Here is a 20,921-nt window from a genome sequence, read left to right on the forward strand (position 1 = left end):
AGGGAGGGAGGGGGGGGGAGGAAAAGGGAGAGGTACAGGGGGAGGGAGGGAGGGAGGGGGGAGAGGAAAAGGGAGAGGTACAGGGGGAGGGGGGAGAGGAAAAAGGAGAGGTACAGGGGGAGGGAGGGAGGGAAGAGGAAAAGGGAGAGGTACAGGGGGAGGGAGGGAGGGGGGGAGATGAAAAGGGAGAGGTACAGGGGGAGGGCGGGAGGGAGGGGGGGAGAGGAAAGGGGAGAGGTACAGGGGGAGGGGGGGAAGAGGAAAAAGGAGAGGTACAGGGAGGGGGAGGGAGGGAAGAGGAAAAGGGAGAGGTATAGGGGGAGGGAGGGAGGGAGGGAGGGAAGAGGAAAAGGGAGAGGTACAGGGGGAGGGAGGGAGGGAGGGAGGGAGGGAGGGAAGAGGAAAAGGGAGAGGTACAGGGGGAGGGAGGGAGGGAGGGGGGGAAGAGGAAAAGGGAGAGGTACAGAGGGAGGGAGGGAGGGAGGGAGGGAGGGAGGGAGGGAGGGAGGGAGGGAGGGAGGGAGGGGGGGAAGAGGAAAAGGGAGAGGTACAGGGGGAGGGAGGGAGGGAGGGAGGGAGGGAGGGAGGGGGGGAAGAGGAAAAGGGAGAGGTACAGGGGGAGGGAGGGAGGGAGGGGGGGAAGAGGAAAAGGGAGAGGTACAGGGGGAGGGAGGGAGGGAGGGGGGAAGAGGAAAAGGGAGAGGTACAGGGGGAGGGAGGGAGGGGAAGAGGGAGAGGTACAGGGGGAGGGAGGGAGGGAGGGAGGGGGGGAAGAGGAAAAGGGAGAGGTACAGGGGGAGGGAGGGGAAGAGGGAAGAGGGAGAGGTACAGGGGGAGGGAGGGAGGGAGGGAGGGAGGGAAGAGGAAAAGGGAGAGGTACAGGGGGAGGGAGGGAGGGGGGGAAGAGGAAAAGGGAGAGGTACAGGGGGAGGGAGGGAGGGGAAGAGGGAAGAGGGAGGGGGGGAAGAGGAAAAGGGAGAGGTACAGGGGGAGGGAGGGAGGGAGGGAAGAGGAAAAGGGAGAGGTACAGGGGGAGGGAGGGAGGGAGAGGGGGAAGAGGAAAAGGGAGAGGTACAGGGGGAGGGAGGGAGGGAGGGAGGGAGGGAGGGAGGGGGGGAAGAGGAAAAGGGAGAGGTACAGGGGGAGGGAGGGAGGGAGGGAAGAGGAAAAGGGAGAGGTACAGGGGGAGGGAGGGAGGGAGGGAGGGAAGAGGAAAAGGGAGAGGTACAGGGGGAGGGAGGGAGGGAGGGAGGGGGGGAAGAGGAAAAGGGAGAGGTACAGGGGGAGGGAGGGAGGGAGGGAGGGAAGAGGAAAAGGGAGAGGTACAGGGGGAGGGAGGGAGGGAGGGGGGGAAGAGGAAAAGGGAGAGGTACAGGGGGAGGGAGGGAGGGAGGGAGGGAAGAGGAAAAGGGAGAGGTACAGGGGGAGGGAGGGAGGGGGGGAAGAGGAAAAGGGAGAGGTACAGGGGGAGGGAGGGAGGGAGGGAGGGAAGAGGAAAAGGGAGAGGTACAGGGGGAGGGAGGGAGGGAGGGAGGGAAGAGGAAAAGGGAGAGGTACAGGGGGAGGGAGGGAGAAACAAGGCGATATGATGAGAGGATCTGTTGTTTATTTAACTAGTCAAGTCAGTTAAGAACAAATTCTTATTTACAATGACTGCCTAGGAACAGTGAATTAACTGCCTTGTTCAGGGGCAGAACAACAGGTTTTTACCTTGTCAGCTCGGGGATTCAATCTAGCAACCTTTCGGTTACTAGTCTACCTGCCGCCCCAGTGTTCTGATCTGTTTCAGTGTTCTGACCTGTTTGTATTCTGATCTGTTTCAGTGGTCTGACCGGTTTCCGTGTTCTGACCTGTTTCAGTGTTCTGACCTGTTTCCGTGTTCTGACCGGTTTCCGTGTTCTGACCTGTTTCAGTGTGCTGACCGGTTTCCGTGTTCTGACCTGTTTCAGTGTTCTGACCTGTTTCAGTGTTCTGACCTGTGTCAGTGTTCTGACCGCTTTCCGTGTTCTGACCTGTTTCAGTGTTCTAACCTGTTTCAGTGTTCTGACCTGTTTCAGTGTTCTGACCTGTTTGTATTCTGATCTGTTTCAGTGGTCTGACCGGTTTCCGTGTTCTGATCTGTTTCAGTGTTCTGACCTGTTTGTATTCTGATCTGTTTCAGTGGTCTGACCGGTTTCCGTGTTCTGACCTGTTTCAGTGTTCTGACCTGTTTCAGTGTTCTGACCTGTTTCAGTGTTCTAACCTGTTTCAGTGTTCTGACCTGTTTCAGTGTTCTGACCGGTTTCCGTGTTCTGATCTGTTTCAGTGGTCTGACCTGTTTCCGTGTTCTGACCTGTTTCAGTGTTTAGACCAGATAGGCAACACATAATGTGATGCATCATGGACAGTCATCCTGTTTTACTCCTTCCCCCAACCTCTTTCTCTCTCTCTCTTTCTTTCTCGCTCTCTATATCTCCCTCTCGCTCCCTCTCTCTCTCTGTCCCTGTCTCTGTCCTTCTCTCACATACACACAATCCGTCCTTTATTTTTTTCATCACTCATTCACTCACTTCCTCCCTCACCTTCTCCCAACACTAACCCCAACCTCCCCCTACTCCCCGATCCCATCCCTCCCTCCCTCTGATCCCTCACCCCTCTCACCCTTGTCGGGGGTCCACAGCGATGGCTCGTGGTTCGCTCAGCTCAGTGTCGATCAGGACCTTCCTCTTCTTGCCATCTCCCGTGGCGACGGAGATAGTCTTATCTCCGGAGTCGGTCCAGTAGATGTTGTTCTGGACCCAGTCAACAGCCAGTCCCTCTGGAGAGGACAGCGCTGTCTCAATCAGAGTCACCTGCTCTGACGAATCACTGGCCTTGTTGATGTACGCACTGGGGAGCACAGACAAGAGGTTATTATGACATTACTACAACACATACTATACACACACATGGACAGTATATTAAGGCACACAAAGACAACAATAGACAGAATCAACTGCAGACCCATCCAGGTGTCAGAGTCCATATCAGACCACTCTATATTACAAAACCATGGAACTGATACATTACATAGAACAGAACCAAAAATCAGATACGACTGTTGTCGTCATGGGGGAGGGAAACTCCTGGCCAGTAATACATCTGATAGGCTATTGTCGTCATGGGGGAGGGAAACTCCTGGCCAGTAATACATCTGATAGGCTATTGTCGTCATGGGGGAGGGACTCTCCTGGCCAGTAATACATCTGATAGGCTATTGTCGTCATGGGGGAGGGAAACTCCTGGCCAGTAATACATCTGATAGGCTGTTGTCGTCATGGGGGTGTCACGAATCTTCAAAGTTGAACCCAGAAGCAGACCAGGACAAGGAGAGTAGAAAAAAGGTGAGTATTTATTTACAAGTGAATGGGTAGATATATCCAGGTGGTGTAGCGGGTAGCGGTGATGAGTTGATGGGAGTAAATAGGTGGATCCAATGGGGAAGCGGAATCTTCTGACAACCAGGCGGGAATGGGGTAAATGATCCGGGTGAGTAATGTTCATGTTCATCAAACGATCCGGCAGGGAATGGATGTCAGGTCCGGGCTTATGAAGAGGAGAGATGATCAGGACCAGGTGTGCAGATAGCTGATGGGATACAGGTGCGGGTAATCAGAAACCCCAACTGGCTACATTGCCCGGCAACCAGACAGGGTGCGTTCCAGGACGCCGGAAAAACTCTCCAGGACAGAACATAGGTAAAAAACAGACTCAGGAAACGGGATTCGTGACAGTACCCCCCCTCCGACGAACGCCACCGGGCGGACTACCCGGAGCGCCAGGGTGGAGGCGGTAAAAGTCACGAAGCAGGTCATCGTCAAGGATCTGACGCCGAGGAATCCAACTCCTCTCCTCAGGACCATATCCTTCCCAATCCACTAAATACTGGAACCCTCGACCCCGCCGTCTGGAGTCCATGATGCGGCGCACCGTGTAGACAGGACCACCTCCGATCATCCGAGGAGGAGGAGGACGAGGAGGAGGTGGTAACAGAGGACTGAGGTGAACCGGATTGAGGCAGGAGACATGAAAGGTGGGGTGTACTCGAAGCGTTGCCAGCAATTTTAGTCGGACCACAGCAGGGTTAATGATTCTCTCCACCACGAACGGACCAATGAACTTTGGTGACAGTTTCCTCGACTCAGTCCGTAGAGGAAGATCCCGTGTAGCCAACCACACCTTATCTCCGATGGTATAAGCGGGAGCAGGAATACGGCGACGATTCGCCTGGATCTGATACCGGTCAGAAACTCTAAGGAGAACCTTCCTGGCCCGATGCCAGGTCCGGTGGCAACGACGAATGTGGGCCTGGACAGAAGGGACCGAAAGATCCCTCTCCTGAGAAGGAAACAAGGGAGGTTGGTATCCGTACAGGCATTGGAAGGGGGACATCCCAGTGGCAGATGAAGGAAGGGTATTATGGGCATACTCGACCCAGGGTAATTGAGATGACCAAGAGGTGGGATCAGAGGAGACAAGACAACGCAGCGTGGACTCCATCTTCTGGTTGGCTCTCTCCGCCTGACCATTAGATTGGGGATGAAATCCAGATGTGAGACTGACTGTAGCTCCAATGGCCAAACAGAAGGATTTCCAGACAGCAGAGGTAAACTGAGGACCACGGTCAGAAACAATGTCACAGGGCAACCCGTGGACCCTGAACACCTCCCTAACCAGTATCTCGGACGTCTCAGTGGCAGAAGGCAGCTTGGAGAGGGGAACAAAGTGGGCAAACTTGCTGAATCTATCCACAATGGTCAGAATAACCGTGTTACCAACAGAAGAGGGCAACCCCGTGACAAAATCCAGGGCCAGATGCGACCAAGGTCGTCGGGGAATAGGTAGGGGGTGAAGAAGCCCAGAGCTGGCCCGATTGGTACTCTTATTCTGCGCACAAACAGGACAAGCGGCAACAAACCTCCGGGTATCTTCTCCCATGGCAGGCCACCAAAATCGTCTGCGCAGTAGCGCCATAGTCCGAGCAACACCAGGGTGACAAGCTATCTTGCTGGCGTGGGACCACTGAAGGACAGCAGAATGAACCGACTCAGGCACGAACAACCGACCGGGTGGACCGTTACCGGGCCCGGGCTGTGTCCGAAGAGCCGCCATCACCTCCTCCTCAATCCTCCATGTAACGGCTCCCACGACAACGTTCTGGGGAAGAATCGTCTCAGTCTTGGCCTCACTCTCCTCCGTCTTGGAGAACATCCGGGACAGGGCGTCCGCCTTCCCGTTCTTCGACCCAGGTCGGAACGTCAGGGAAAAATTGAAGCGTCCAAAAAACAAAGCCCACCGGGCCTGACGAGAGTTGAGACGTTTAGCCGATTGCACGTAAGCCAGATTCTTGTGGTCAGTCCAGACCACAAACGGTTGCTCCGCTCCCTCCAACCAGTGACGCCACTCCTCCAAGGCAAGCTTCACAGCGAGAAGCTCCCGGTTACCCACATCGTAGTTTCTTACAGCTGGAGAAAGACGACAAGAGTAGAAGGCGCAGGGATGGAGTTTACCGTCAGTGGAGCTACGCTGGGACAGGATGGCGCCCACCCCCACATCAGACGCATCCACCTCCACAACGAACTGACGGGAAGTGTCAGGTTGAGAGAGAATCGGGGCGTTGGTGAATCGGCTCTTCAAATCTAGAAATGCTCGGTCTGCCTCAGGAGACCAACAGAATGTTCTGGTGCAAGACGTCAGTACAGTTAAAGGGGCGGCCACCCGGCTGTAATCACGGATAAACCTCCGATAAAAATGTGCAAACCCCAGGAATCTCTGGAGCTGCAATCTCGAACCGGGCTGGACCCAATCCCGAACCGCCCGAACCTTCTCTTGGTCCATCTTGAGCTCTCCCCTGGAGATGATGTAACCGAGGAAGGACGTCGTGTGGGCGTGAAAATCACACTTCTCAGCCTTCACGAACAGACGGTTCTCCAATAACCGCTGCAGGACCTGCTTGACATGCTGAAAGTGGCTAGAAAGCTCCTTCGAGAAGATGAGGATATCATCCAGGTAAACAAACACAAAAATACCAATCATATCTCTCAGAACGTCATTCACCATACTTTGGAACACAGCAGGAGCGTTGGTCAGTCCAAACGGCATCACCTGGTACTCGAAATGTCCCATCGGAGTATTGAACCCAGTCAACCACTCGTCTCCCTCCTTGATCCGAACCAAATGATAAGCATTACGTAAATCAAGCTTCGTAAAAACCGTAGCACCCTGTAAAGAATCGAAAGCCGAGCTCATCAAGGGCAGGGGATACTTGTTCTTGACCGTAATATCATTCAAACCCCGATAATCAATACACGGTCGAAGAGAGCCATCCTTCTTGCTCACAAAAAAAATCCTGCTCCCAGAGGTGATGACGAGGGTCGAATGAGACCTGCAGCTAGAGACTCCTTGATGTAGGTCTCCAAGGCCTCACGTTCAGGTCGAGAGATACTGTATAACCGTCCCTTGGGTAAGGAAGCTCAAGGAAACAGATTAATCGCACAGTCATAAGGTCGGTGGGGAGGAAGGGACTGAGCCTTCTGTTTACTGAATACTTCACCCAACTCGTGATATGTTTCTGGAACCAGGGACAAATCAGGAGGAACAGAGTCACTGACCTGACTGGAAATGGCAGGAGAACAGGCAGTGCTAAGACAGTTAGCATGACAATCAATGCTCCAACTAGTTACCTTACCCGTCACCCAATCAAACGAGGGATTGTGTTCCTTCAGCCAGGGGTAACCAATAACCAGAGGAACATGGGGTGAGGACAGAATGAAGAAGGAGATAAACTCTGAATGATTCCCCGACAACAACATCTTAACCGGTTCAGTCCTCATAGTGATCCGTGCCAGACTACTGCCGTTCAGAGTGGTTGCTTCAATGGCTTCCGGCAATTGCTCCTTAGAAAGCCCCAGCTGTTCCACCAAGTCGGCATCAATAAAGCTGCCATCGGCACCTGAATCAATAAAAGCGTTAATCTCTAAGCTCTGATCCTTATTCATAAGGGTCGCAGGAAAACGGGGTCTGACAGGATTCTGGAGAGGTTGAATCTGGCTCGCTAAAATTCCTCCCAAAACTAGCGAGCCGGGCAGTTTAACGAACGCTGTGGACAAGTGGAGATGTAATGTCCTGAGCTACCACAGTAGAAACAGCTGTTGGTCTCACGTCTACGTTGGCGCTCCTCCTTAGTTAGCCCGTGTCGCCCCACTTGCATTGGTTCAGGATCTGGTGGCAAGACCCCTCCACTAATCCCGTGTGGGGAATAACGATCAAAACGTTCTGGTTTACTTCCTGAACCGAATGGTAACCGAGTTCCTGATTGATTGGATGGGCCCCACTGCTTCTCCCTCCTTCTCTCTCGGACTCTATTATCTACCCGAATAGATAAAGTGACCAAGCTGTCTAGATCACTAGGCTCTGGATAGGATATCAGCTCGTCCTTGAGTTGCTCCGACAACCCCTGGTAAAAAGCCGCTTGTAGTGACTCCTCATTCCAACCACTCTCCACAGACAATGTCCTGAACTCGATCATAAAGTCTGCCACACTGCGAGCTCCTTGGCGAAGAGTGAACAAACGTTTAGCTGCGTCCTTACCTCGGACTGGATGATCAAAAAGCCTTCTCAGCTCTCCCGTGAATTCCTGGTATGAAGACATGCAGGTCCCCTGTCGTTCCCAAACGGCTGAAGCCCATTCCAGAGCTCTTCCACGCAGCAGTTCAATAACAAAGGCTATCCTAGCCTTGTCAGTGGCGTAAGAATGGGGCTGCAGATCAAACACTAACCCACACTGCATAAGAAACTAACGGCATCTTCCCAAATCCCCTTCATATTTATCAGGCGTCGGTACCTTGGGTTCACGGAAGGAAAACGCATCAGGCACGGCAGGTAAGATGGGTGAAATAGGTGGTGAATGAATCGCCAGCAAACTGAGCTGATCCTGGATCTGTGTCAAGCTAGCAGATAATTTCTGGATTGCAACCGCTATCTCCTGTAGCTCCGTCTTGTGTTGTCCCAATGTCCTCCCCTGCTGGGTAATGACCATGGCAAGCGGAATCCAGGTCCGCTGGGTTCATTCTTGGCCGGATCGTTCTGTCACGAATCTTCAAAGTTGAACCCAGAAGCAGACCAGGACAAGGAGAGTAGAAAAAAGGTGAGTATTTATTTACAAGTGAATGGGTAGATATATCCAGGTGGTGTAGCGGGTAGCGGTGATGAGTTGATGGGAGTAAATAGGTGGATCCAATGGGGAAGCGGAATCTTCTGACGACCAGGCTGGAATGGGGTAAATGATCCGGGTGAGTAATGTTCATGGCTAACGATCCGGCAGGGAATGGATGTCAGGTCCGGGCTTATGAAGAGGAGAGATGATCAGGACCAGGTGTGTGTTCAGGACAGGGTGCGTTCCAGGACGCCGGAAAAACTCTCCAGGACAGAACATAGGTAAAAAACAGACTCAGGAAACGGGATTCGTGACAGGGGGAGGGACTCTCCTGGCCAGTAATACATCTGATAGGCTATTGTCGTCATGGGGGAGGGAAACTCCTGGCCAGTAATACATCTGATAGGCTGTTGTCGTCATGGGGGAGGGACTCTCCTGGCCAGTAATACATCTGATAGGCTATTGTCGTCATGGGGGAGGGAAACTCCTGGCCAGTAATACATATGATAGGCTGTTGTCGTCATGGGGGAGGGACTCTCCTGGCCAGTAATACATCTGATAGGCTGTTGTCGTCATGGGGGAGGGACTCTCCTGGCCAGTAATACATCTGATAGGCTGTTGTCGTCATGGGGGAGGGACTCTCCTGGCCAGTAATACATCTGATAGGCTGTTGTCGTCATGGGGGAGGGACTCTCCTGGCCAGTAATACATCTGATAGGCTGTTGTCGTCATGGGGGAGGGACTCTCCTGGCCAGTAATACATCTGATAGGCTGTTGTCGTCATGGGGGAGGGACTCTCCTGGCCAGTAATACATCTGATAGGCTGTTGTCGTCATGGGGGAGGGACTCTCCTTGCCAGTAATACCCAGACAGGAACACCTTAACCTGGGAACTCTTTAACAACTGCTGCCCTCCTTCTATTTCCTGTAGAAACTAGCTATTAGAATGGGCTTGTCACCTTTCATCAGCAGACAAAGCAGCCAGCCTCTCTTGTTAAAGAGGGGGATTTGTCTGAGTAACAGAGGTGAGATGACCTGAGAGCAGACACAGCAGATCCACCATGAGACATGACTCCTCCACTACCTGGCTAGACCTGTAGGACAGCTTTATGAGCCACACACAGCGTCCCACTTCCCACCCTAACACAACAGGGACATAGAGGGACTACAAGCTGGGAGAGTGGAAGGAGGAGGGGGGAGACACGTTGAATAAAATGGATACGGAAGGGAACTGAAGAGGTGTTTGAGTGAGGAGCAGGATGAAACAGAAAGGAGAGACAGGGAAAGCAGGCACACGCACACACGCACGCACGCACGCACGCACGCACGCACGCACGCAGGGTGAGAGACAGAGACGAATGGGAACAGACAGGGGAGGCAGTCTCATTAATTAACTGTGTTATTGTTGATTTATTGATTATTTATTGTTGATCTTAGATGTATTAATCACAGCAGGAAGTAAGCAGGGCTGCATCGACCAGCCACCACGCTAATCACTATTAATTAACGCTAAAATAACAAGAAAGGTGGATAATAGGGATGGATGACAAAGAGGAGTTCACCACAGAGGGTTTCACCACAGAGGAGTTCACCACAGAGGAGTTAATCACAGAGGAGTTCACCACAGAGGAGTTCACCACAGAGGGTTTCACCACAGAGGAGTTCACCACAGAGGAGTTCATCACAGAGGAGTTCAACCACAGAGGGTTTCACCACAGAGGAGTTCACCACAGAGGGTTTCACCACAGAGGAGTTCACCACAGAGGAGTTCACCACAGAGGGTTTCACCACAGAGGAGTTCACCACAGAGGAGTTCACCACAGAGGAGTTCACCACAGAGGGTTTCACCACAGAAGAGTTCACCACAGAAGAGTTCACCACAGAAGAGTTCACCACAGAGGAGTTCACCACAGAGGAGTTCGCCACAGAAGAGTTCACAACAGAAGAGTTCACCACAGAAGAGTTCACCACAGAGGAGTTCACCACAGAAGAGTTCACCACAGAGTGCTTCACCACAGAGGAGTTCACAACAGAGGAGTTCACAACAGAGTGGTTCACCAGAGAGGAGTTCACAACAGAGGAGTTCACCACAGAGGGTTTCACCACAGAGGAGTTCACCACAGAGGAGTTCACCACAGAGTGGTTCACCACAGAGGAGTTCATCACAGAGGGTTTCACCACAGAGGAGTTCACCACAGAGGAGTTCACCACAGAGTGGTTCACCACAGAGGAGTTCATCACAGAGGAGTTCACCACAGAGGAGTTCATCACAGAGGAGTTCACCACAGAGGAGTTCACCACAGAGGGTTTCACCACAGAGGAGTTCACCACAGAGGAGTTCACCACAGAGGAGTTCATCACAGAGGAGTTCACCACAGAGGGTTTCACCACAGAGGAGTTCACCACAGAGGGTTTCACCACAGAGGAGTTCACCACAGAGGAGTTCACCACAGAGGAGTTCACCACAGAGGGTTTCACCACAGAGGAGTTCACCACAGAGGAGTTCACCACAGAGGGTTTCACCACAGAAGAGTTCACCACAGAAGAGTTCACCACAGAAGAGTTCACCACAGAGGAGTTCACCACAGAGGAGTTCGCCACAGAAGAGTTCACAACAGAAGAGTTCACCACAGAAGAGTTCACCACAGAGGAGTTCACCATAGAAGAGTTCACGACAGAGTGGTTCACCACAGAGGAGTTCACAACAGAGTGGTTCACCAGAGAGGAGTTCACAACAGAAGAGTTCACCACAGAGTGGTTCACCACAGAGGAGTTCACCACAGAGGAGTTCACCACAGAGTGGTTCACCACAGAGGAGTTCATCACAGAGGAGTTCATCACAGAGGAGTTCACCACAGAGGAGTTCACCACAGAGGGTTTCACCACAGAGGAGTTCACCACAGAGGAGTTCACCACAGAGTGGTTCACCACAGAGGAGTTCATCACAGAGGAGTTCACCACAGAGGAGTTCACCACAGATGAGTTCACCACAGAGCAGTTCACCACAGAGGAGTTCACCACAGAGGGTATCACCACAGAGGAGTTCACCACAGAGGAGTTCACCACAGAGGAGTTCACCACAGAGTGGTTCACCACAGAGGGTTTCACCACAGAGGAGTTCACCACAGAAGAGTTCACCACAGAGGAGTTCACCACAGAGTGGTTCACCACAGAGGGTTTCACCACAGAGGAGTTCACCACAGAGGAGTTCACCACTCTATGATGTTGTCCAATCAAATCAGATGTTATTGGTCACATACACATGGTTACCAGATGTTATTGGTCACATACACATGGTTAACAGATGTTATTGGTCACATACACATGGTTACCAGATGTTATTGGTCACATACACATGGTTAACAGATGTTATTGGTCACATACACATGGTTAACAGATGTTATTGGTCACATACACATGGTTAACAGATGTTATTGGTCACATACACATGGTTACCAGATGTTATTGGTCACATACACATGGTTACCAGATGTTATTGGTCACATACACATGGTTACCAGATGTTATTGGTCACATACACATGGTTAGCAGATGTTATTGGTCACATACACATGGTTAGCAGATGTTATTGGTCACATACACATGGTTAACATATGTTATTGGTCACATACACATGGTTACCAGATGTTATTGGTCACATACACATGGTTAGCAGATGTTATTGGTCACATACACATGGTTACCAGATGTTATTGGTCACATACACATGGTTAGCAGATGTTATTGGTCACATACACATGGTTAGCAGATGTTATTGGTCACATACACATGGTTAACAGATGTTATTGGTCACATACACATGGTTACCAGATGTTATTGGTCACATACACATGGTTACCAGATGTTATTGGTCACATACACATGGTTAACAGATGTTATTGGTCACATACACATGGTTACCAGATGTTATTGGTCACATACACATGGTTACCAGATGTTATTGGTCACGTACACATGGTTAACAGATGTTATTGGTCTCATACACATGGTTAACAGATGTTATTGGTCTCATACACATGGTTACCAGATGTTATTGGTCACATACACATGGTTACCAGATGTTATTGGTCACATACACATGGTTACCAGATGTTATTGGTCACATACACATGGTTACCAGATGTTATTGGTCACATACACATGGTTACCAGATGTTATTGGTCACATACACATGGTTACCAGATGTTATTGGTCACATACACATGGTTAACAGATGTTATTGGTCTCATACACATGGTTACCAGATGTTATTGGTCTCATACACATGGTTACCAGATGTTATTGGTCACATACACATGGTTACCAGATGTTATTGGTCACATACACATGGTTACCAGATGTTATTGGTCACATACACATGGTTACCAGATGTTATTGGTCACATACACATGGTTACCAGATGTTATTGGTCTCATACACATGGTTACCAGATGTTATTGGTCTCATACACATGGTTACCAGATGTTATTGGTCACATACACATGGTTACCAGATGTTATTGGTCACATACACATGGTTACCAGATGTTATTGGTCACATACACATGGTTACCAGATGTTATTGCGAGTGTATTGTTTATAAAATATATATTTAAAAAAAGAAACACCTGGCCAGAGAAAAACCCTCCAGAGTGACAAGTGTTGACCACACAACATGGAACTTGGGTGGGTATCCTAGTGTGTGGCTGGTGGCTAACGTTAGCACAGCAGGGGTTAAGGTATACAACATGACAGTTTCAGACCAGAGTGAGAAGTGAATGATACTGGTACACTTGCTGCTGTAAGGAGCCAGCCCATAAGGAGGTATACAGGCTCTCTGCCAGTGGGTCTGTGCTGTTCTGCTAGTTCTGAAGACGAGGGAGGGTGCTTATCAATGTCAAATCAGAATGTTTGTGTCCTCTCTCATCATCGGACCCTGTGGTGTGTGTGTGTGTGTGTGTGTGTGTGTGTGTGAGTAATGGGATAATTATTCATGGCGAGGAATTAGAAGCAGCATATGGCCAAACGGAGATGATTTACCCTGGCCCCAGTCTCCAAGGGAGGGTGGCAAGCTCATCACACACACACACACACACACACACACACACACACACACACACACACACACACACACAAACTTTCTGTGTGTGAAGGGCAAACAGTCCCATCATGCACCATCCATCTCTCCATTCCAGGTGTGCTTCAGGCATCAGTGTCATAATGTGTGACATGTTGTAAAATGAACAGAGAGAGAGAGAGAGAGAGAGTAGAGGAGGAGTGGAAGTGAAAGAAGCCAGAGGAGAGAGAGAGAGAAAAGGAGAGACAAATCAACCAAGTGAACAAACATAGTTTGTTCCCTCATTATGATGTACTAAAATGTTCTCACCATCAGCACATTGTCTACTCAGACAGAAATAGAAGCTAGTGTGTGTTTGTGTACTTGCATGTCCAGTAGCTTCCTCTAGCACCCTAACAAGCCCCTGGATACATAGAGATGTGACTCATGGGTCTGTCACTATCTGTCTGTATGCATACAGAGGGGAGAGGTGCTAAGGAGATCAGTATTAAGGTGCTGTCTTCAGTAGCCATCAACATGCACACAGTCACTCAAGAGAAGAGAGAGGAGAGATAGAAGAGGGAGGAGAGAGAGAGGCGAGAGGAGAGAGAGAAGAGAGAGGTGAGATATATATATATAAATAATATGATATTTATGTCTTTATTGTTTTGAAACTTCTCTATGTGTCATGTTTACTGTTAATCTTTTTTGTTTATTTCACTTTGTATATTATCTACCTCACTTGCTTTGGCAATGTTAACACATGTTTCCCATGCCAATAAAGCCCCTTGAATTGAATTTAATTGAGAGAGGAGAGGAGAGGAGAGAGGAGAGGAGAGAGAGAGGAGAGAGAGAGAGCGAGGAGAGGAGAGAGAGAGGAGAGGAGAGGAGAGAGGAGAGGAGAGAGAGAAGACTGGAACAAATACTTGAGGATATTGGAAACCCTCTGTCCAACTTCATCCTGATAAGCACCTTTCCACAAAACCAGAGTTCGGCCAACTTTTAGAATTTAGAGAGAGAGGCGAGAGGAGAGAGCCAGGAGAGAGAGAGAGGAGAGGAGAGTGGAGAGGAGAGAGAGAAGAGGAGAGTGGAGAGGAGAGAGAGGAGAGGAGAGAGGAGAGGAGAGAGAGAGGAGAGGAGAGAGAGAGAAAGAGAGAGGAGAGGAGAGAGAGAGAGAAAGAGAGAGGAGAGGAGAGAGAGAGGAGAGCGAGGAGAGAGGGAGGAGAGGAGAGGAGAGGAGAGGAGAGGAGAGGAGAGGAGAGGAGAGGAGAGGAGAGGAGAGGAGAGGAGAGGAGAGGAGAGGAGAGGAGAGAGAGAAGGTTCGGCCAACTTTTAGAATTTAGAACCTTGTTATAATTCTAGATATTCAGTTACATAGCATTGTATAAATATCCCCCATGTAATGTTAATGGTGAGCTATAACATGGCTGCCATTGAATGTAGAAGTGTCATGTTATTATAGTCTCAAAATACATGTCTCCGCACCATATTCACACTCACAGCAGAAAGGACCGTGTGTGTGTGTGTGTGTGTGTTACCTGTAGATCTTGCGCTGGTAGAGGTCACACCAGTACATCTTGTTGGTGGTGACATCCACATCCAAGGCGACAGCGTTCTTCAGAGTGGGAACCACCTGGCTGTATTCCCTCTTTACCAGGTCTATACGACAGATCTCATGGCGGTTAGTAAACATCAGGTACGGGCTCTTCCCTGAGACACAACAGATATACAATATGAGAACATTTCAATGCTGAAAACACTGAAACAGTCAGAGGAAAGCATTACTACACAGGACAAGCTTGTCTCTGAGAGAAAACACACACAGAACACAACAATGAGAACATTTCAATGATTAAACATTGGTAGAGACAGATGAAACATTGGTAGAGACAGATGAAACATTGGTAGAGACAGATGAAACATTGGTAAAGACAGATGAAACATTGGTAAGAGACAGATAAAACATTGGTAAGAGACAGATGAAACATTGGTAGGAGACAGATGAAACATTGGTAAGAGACAGATGAAACATTGGTAAGAGACAGATGAAACATTGGTAAAGACAGATGAAACATTGGTAAGAGACAGATGAAACATTGGTAGAGACAGATGAAACATTGGTAGAGAGATGAAACATTGGTAGAAACAGATGAAACATTGGTAAAGACAGATGAAACATTGGTAAGAGACAGATGAAACATTGGTAGAGACAGATGAAACATTGGTAGAGACATATGAAACATTGGTAGAGACAGATGAAACATTGGGTAGAGACAGATGAAACATTGGTAAAGACAGATGAAACATTGGTAGAGACAGATGAAATATTGGTAGAGACATATGACACATTGGTAGAGACAGATGAAACATTGGTAAGAGACAGATGAAACATTGCTAAAGACAGATGAAACATTGGAAATAAATAGATTAAACATTGGTAGAGACAGATGAAATATTGGAAAGAAATAGATGAAACATTGGTAGAGACAGATGAAACATTGGTAGAGACAGATGAAACATTGGTAGAGACAGATGAAACATTGGTAGAGACAGATGAAACATTGCTAAAGACAGATGAAACATTGGAAAGAAATAGATGAAACATTGGTAAAGACAGATGAAACATTGGTAGAGACAGATGAAACATTGGTAGAGACAGATGAAACATTGGTAAAGACAGATGAAACATTGGTAGAGACAGATGAAATATTGGAAAGAAATAGATGAAACATTGGTAAAGACAGATGAAACATTGGTAGAGACAGATGAAACATTGGTAGAGACAGATGAAACATTGGTAAAGACAGATGAAACATTGGTAAGAGACAGATGAAACATTGGTAAGAGACAGATGAAACATTGGTAGAGACAGATGAAATATTGGTAGAGACAGATGAAACATTGGTAAAGACAGATGAAACATTGGTAGAGACAGATGAAACATTGGTAGAGACAGATGAAACATTGGTAGAGACAGATGAAACATTGGTAGAGACAGATGAAACATTGGTAAGAGACAGATGAAACATTGGTAAGAGACAGATGAAACATTGGTAGAGACAGATGAAACATTGGTAGAGACAGATGAAACATTGGTAAAGACAGATGAAACATTGGTAAAGACAGATGAAACATTGGTAAAGACAGATGAAACATTGGTAGAGACAGATGAAACATTGCTAAAGACAGATGAAACATTGGTAAAGACAGATGAAACATTGGTAAAGACAGATGAAACATTGGTAGAGACAGATGAAACATTGGTAAAGACAGATGAAACATTGGTAGAGACAGATGAAACATTGGTAGAGACAGATGAAACATTGCTAAAGACAGATGAAACATTGGAAATAAATAGATTAAACATTGGTAGAGACAGATGAAATATTGGAAAGAAATAGATGAAACATTGGTAAAGACAGATGAAACATTGGTAAAGACAGATGAAACATTGGAAATAAATAGATTAAACATTGGTAGAGACAGATGAAATATTGGAAAGAAATAGATGAAACATTGGTAGAGACAGATGAAACATTGGTAGAGACAGATGAAATATTGGTAGAGACAGATGAAACATTGGTAGAGACAGATGAAACATTGGTAGAGACAGATGAAACATTGCTAAAGACAGATGAAACATTGGAAATAAATAGATTAAACATTGGTAGAGACAGATGAAATATTGGAAAGAAATAGATGAAACATTGGTAAAGACAGATGAAACATTGGTAAAGACAGATGAAACATTGGTAGAGACAGATGAAACATTGGTAGAGAGATGAAACATTGGTAGAGACAGATGAAACATTGGTAAAGACAGATGAAACATTGGTAGGAGACAGATGAAACATGGTAGAGACAGATGAAACATTGGTAAGAGACAGATGAAACATTGGTAAGAGACAGATGAAACATTGGTAAGAGACAGATGAAACATGGTAGAGACAGATGAAACATTGGTAAGAGACAGATGAAACATGGTAGAGACAGATGAAACATTGGTAAGAGACAGATGAAACATTGGCAGAGACAGAAGACACATTGGTAGAGACAGATGAAACATGGTAGAGACAGATGAAACATGGTAGAGACAGATGAAACATTGGTAGAGACAGATGAAACATTGGTAGAGAGATGAAACATTGGTAGAGACAGATGAAACATTGGTAAGAGACAGATGAAACATTGGTAAGAGACAGATGAAACATGGTAGAGACAGATGAAACATTGGTAAGAGACAGATGAAACATTGGTAAGAGACAGATGAAACATTGGTAAGAGACAGATGAAACATGGTAGAGACAGATTAAACATTGGTAAGAGACAGATGAAACATTGGCAGAGACAGATGAAACATTGGTAAGAGACAGATGAAACATTGGCAGAGACAGATGAAACATGGTAGAGACAGATTAAATATTGGTAGAGACAGATGAAACATTGGTAGAGAGATGAAACATTGGTAAGAGACAGATGAAACATTGGCAGAGACAGATGAAACATTGGTAAAGACAGATGAAACATTGGTAAAGACAGATGAAACATTGGTAAAGACAGATGAAACATGGTAGAGACAGATTAAATATTGGTAGAGACAGATGAAACATTGGTAGAGAGATGAAACATTGGTAAGAGACAGATGAAACATTGGCAGAGACAGATGAAACATTGGTAAAGACAGATGAAACATGGTAGAGACAGATGAAATATTGGTAGAGACAGATGAAACATTGGCAGAGACAGATGAAACATTGGTAACTTTTCTGATGATGTGAAATCAAGGAAATATCTTTCAAGATCTTATAACAGTTTAAACAGTTTGGAAGGTCAAATGTTTCTATCTGTCACATGCTTCGTAAACAACCGGTTTAGACTAGCATATACAAACGGACAAACAGTGTTCATGATAAGCTCAAATACTAGCCAATAATTCACAGGTGTGTGCAATATTTTAAATAATTTCCTTCTAACAGCGTTACAATTTCCTTCCCACAAAGGACAAAGGTTAGTTCAGCAGAATATTTCACAACTCTTTCAGTAATGACTTTAGAGATTCAGACCCCACTTCCTTGTTCCTGTTTGATTGACAATGACAGGGCTCTAACGTCTCCTCAACACCTCTCCTTCTGTCTCCGTTTGTCTTGTAATAAAAACAGAATCTGTGGTCAATGAATCATGCTGTTCTATTCCTGGTACTGCAGATACGCAAAGCTGTTTCTCAGTGATTTTCCTTGGGTGAAATGTGTGTGTGTGTGTGCATCATCTACCCAAGGCAAATTTCTCAACAGAGTGAAAGAGAATGACTCATAATTCCCATAAGGATCGCACACGCACACACACACGGTAACAGCAAACACACATGCACACACACTAAATAAAAAAATGCATACACTAACACACATGGCTCGATCTTAGATGCGTAGAATGAAACCTACTCCCCAAACCTCCACCTCCATTATCCTCTAACTGACCTCTTTTATCTTTCATTTGGCGTTCCATCTCTAGTAGCTGCTCTGTCATCTCACACACACACACACACACACACACACACACACGCACACACACACACACACACACACACACACACACACACACACACACACACACACACACACACACACACACACACACCGTGTGACCGTACATGAATAGTTCTCAAGGAGAGTGCAGAGTAGACCTCTCACTCATTGCCACACAGCAATCTCTCTCTTCTCTCTGACCCTCTCTCTACTCTCTGACCCTCTCTCTTCTCTCTGACCCTCTCTCTTCTCTCTGACCCTCTCTCTCCTCTCTGACCCTCTCTCTACTCTCTGACCCTCTCTCTTTTCTCTCATCTCTGCCCTCTGACTCTCGCTCTTCTCTCTGACCATCTCTCTCCTCTCTGACCCTCTGTCGTATTACCATTCCATGAGTAGTTCTCAACCTCACAGAATCACCATCTCAAGTAGCTCTGTTCTGTAGCTCTGTTCTGTTCCCTGGCCAAGATGGGATTTGTACAATGCTTCATGAGAGAGTGAGAGGGGGAGGGAGGGATAGAGAGAGGGGATGAGTAGGAGATAGAAAGAGGAGAGAAAAAGAGGAGAGAGACAGAGAGAGAAACTGAGTGAGTGAGAAAGACAAATGGAGAGAGAGAGAGAGAGAGAGATAGATAGATAGATAGATAGATAGATAGATAGATAGATAGATAGATAGATAGAAGGGAGGGAAAGAAAGACTGGCAGCTTCCTCAAATAGTACCCGCAAAAAAACAGTCAACATCAACACTGAAGAGACGACTCCGGGATGCTGTCCTTCTAGGCAGAGTTGCAAAGAAAAAGCCATATCTCAGACGGGCCAATAAAAATAAAATATTAAGATGGGCAACAGAACACAGACACTGGACAGAGGAACTCTGCCTAGAAGGCCAGCATCCCGGAGTCACCTCTTCACTGTTGACATTGAGACTGGTGTTTTGCGGGTACTATTTAATGAAGCTGCCAGTTGAGGACTTGTGAGGCGTCTGTTTCTCAAACTAGACACTGTAATGTACTTGTCCTCTTGCTCAGTTGTGCACTGGGGCCTTCCACTTCTCTTTCTATTCTGGTTAGAACCAGTTTACGCTGTTCTGTGAAGGGAGTAATACACAGATTGTACGAAATCTTCAGTTCTTGGCAATTTTGAGCCTGTAATCGAACCCACAAATGCTGATGCTCCAGATACTCAACTAGTCTGAAGAAGGCCAGTTTAATTGCTTCTTTAATCAGAACAACAGTTTTCAGTTGTGTTAACATAATTGCAAAAGGGTTTTCTAATGATCAATTAGCCTTTTAAAACGATAAACTTGGACTAGCTAACACCACGTGCCATTGGAACACAGGAGTGGTGGTTGTTGATAATGGGCCTCTGTACGCCTATGTAGATATTCCATTAAAAATCAGCAGTTTCCAGCTACAATAGTCATTTACAACATTAACAATATCTACACTGTATTTCTGATCAGAGGCCATTTTAAATGGACAAAGAATTAGCTTTTCTTTCAAAAACAAGGACATTTCTAAGTGACCCCAAACCTCAGAACAGCCTCAATTGTCAGGTCATAGACTCTACAAGGTGACGAAAGAGTTCCACAGGAATGCTGGCCCATGTTGACTCCAAGGCTTCTCACAGTTGTGTCAAGTTGTCTGGATGTCCTTTGGGTGGTGGACCATTATTGATACACACAGGAAACTGCAGAGCGTGAAAAATCCAGAGGCGCTGCTGTTTTTGACACAAACTGGTGCGCCTGGCACCTACTACCATATCCCATTCAAAGGCCCTTCAATCTTTTGTCTTGCCCATTCACCCTCTGAATGACACAGACACAAAATCCATGTCTGAATTGTCTCAAGGCTTAAAAATCCTTCTTTAACCCGTCTCCTCTCCTTCATCTACACTGATTGAAGTGGATTTAACAAGTGACATCAATAAGGGATCATAGCTTTCACCTGGATTCCTTCATCAGTCTATGTCATGGAAAGAGTTCTTAATGTTTTGTACACTCAGTGGTTCGTCCTTATTAAAGTTCAGAGTTTATGCTGCGACCGTTAGTGGCAGATGCTGGCATTCTGTCATTGCACCACACTATTACAAGAGGGAGTTAGAACGCTTATCTATCGGTAGTCTAAACTGTGGCAATTAATGGAGGTGTTTTCAGTCTGAGAGTCTCTCTTCTG

The 20,921-nt window shown here is 47.2% G+C and overlaps 1 protein-coding gene across 4 annotated transcripts in view; it reads right to left on the reverse strand.

Annotated features, from left to right (window-relative positions):
• LOC110523029 (low-density lipoprotein receptor-related protein 8-like) overlaps positions 1 to 20,921 on the reverse strand; it is a 363,891-nt gene that overhangs the window by 74,114 nt on the left and 268,856 nt on the right. For all 4 annotated transcript variants that reach the window (XM_036978658.1, XM_036978657.1, XM_036978656.1 and 1 more), the window contains exons 10-11: positions 14,766 to 14,937; positions 2,641 to 2,868 (exon numbers count right to left, since the gene is read on the reverse strand). In XM_036978658.1, coding sequence (XP_036834553.1) covers positions 2,641 to 2,868; positions 14,766 to 14,937 — 400 coding nt within the window. The remainder of the gene's footprint in view (positions 1 to 2,640; positions 2,869 to 14,765; positions 14,938 to 20,921) is intronic.

This window comes from Oncorhynchus mykiss, chromosome 5, assembly GCF_013265735.2.
Source record: "Oncorhynchus mykiss isolate Arlee chromosome 5, USDA_OmykA_1.1, whole genome shotgun sequence".
Classification (NCBI taxonomy): domain Eukaryota; kingdom Metazoa; phylum Chordata; class Actinopteri; order Salmoniformes; family Salmonidae; genus Oncorhynchus; species Oncorhynchus mykiss.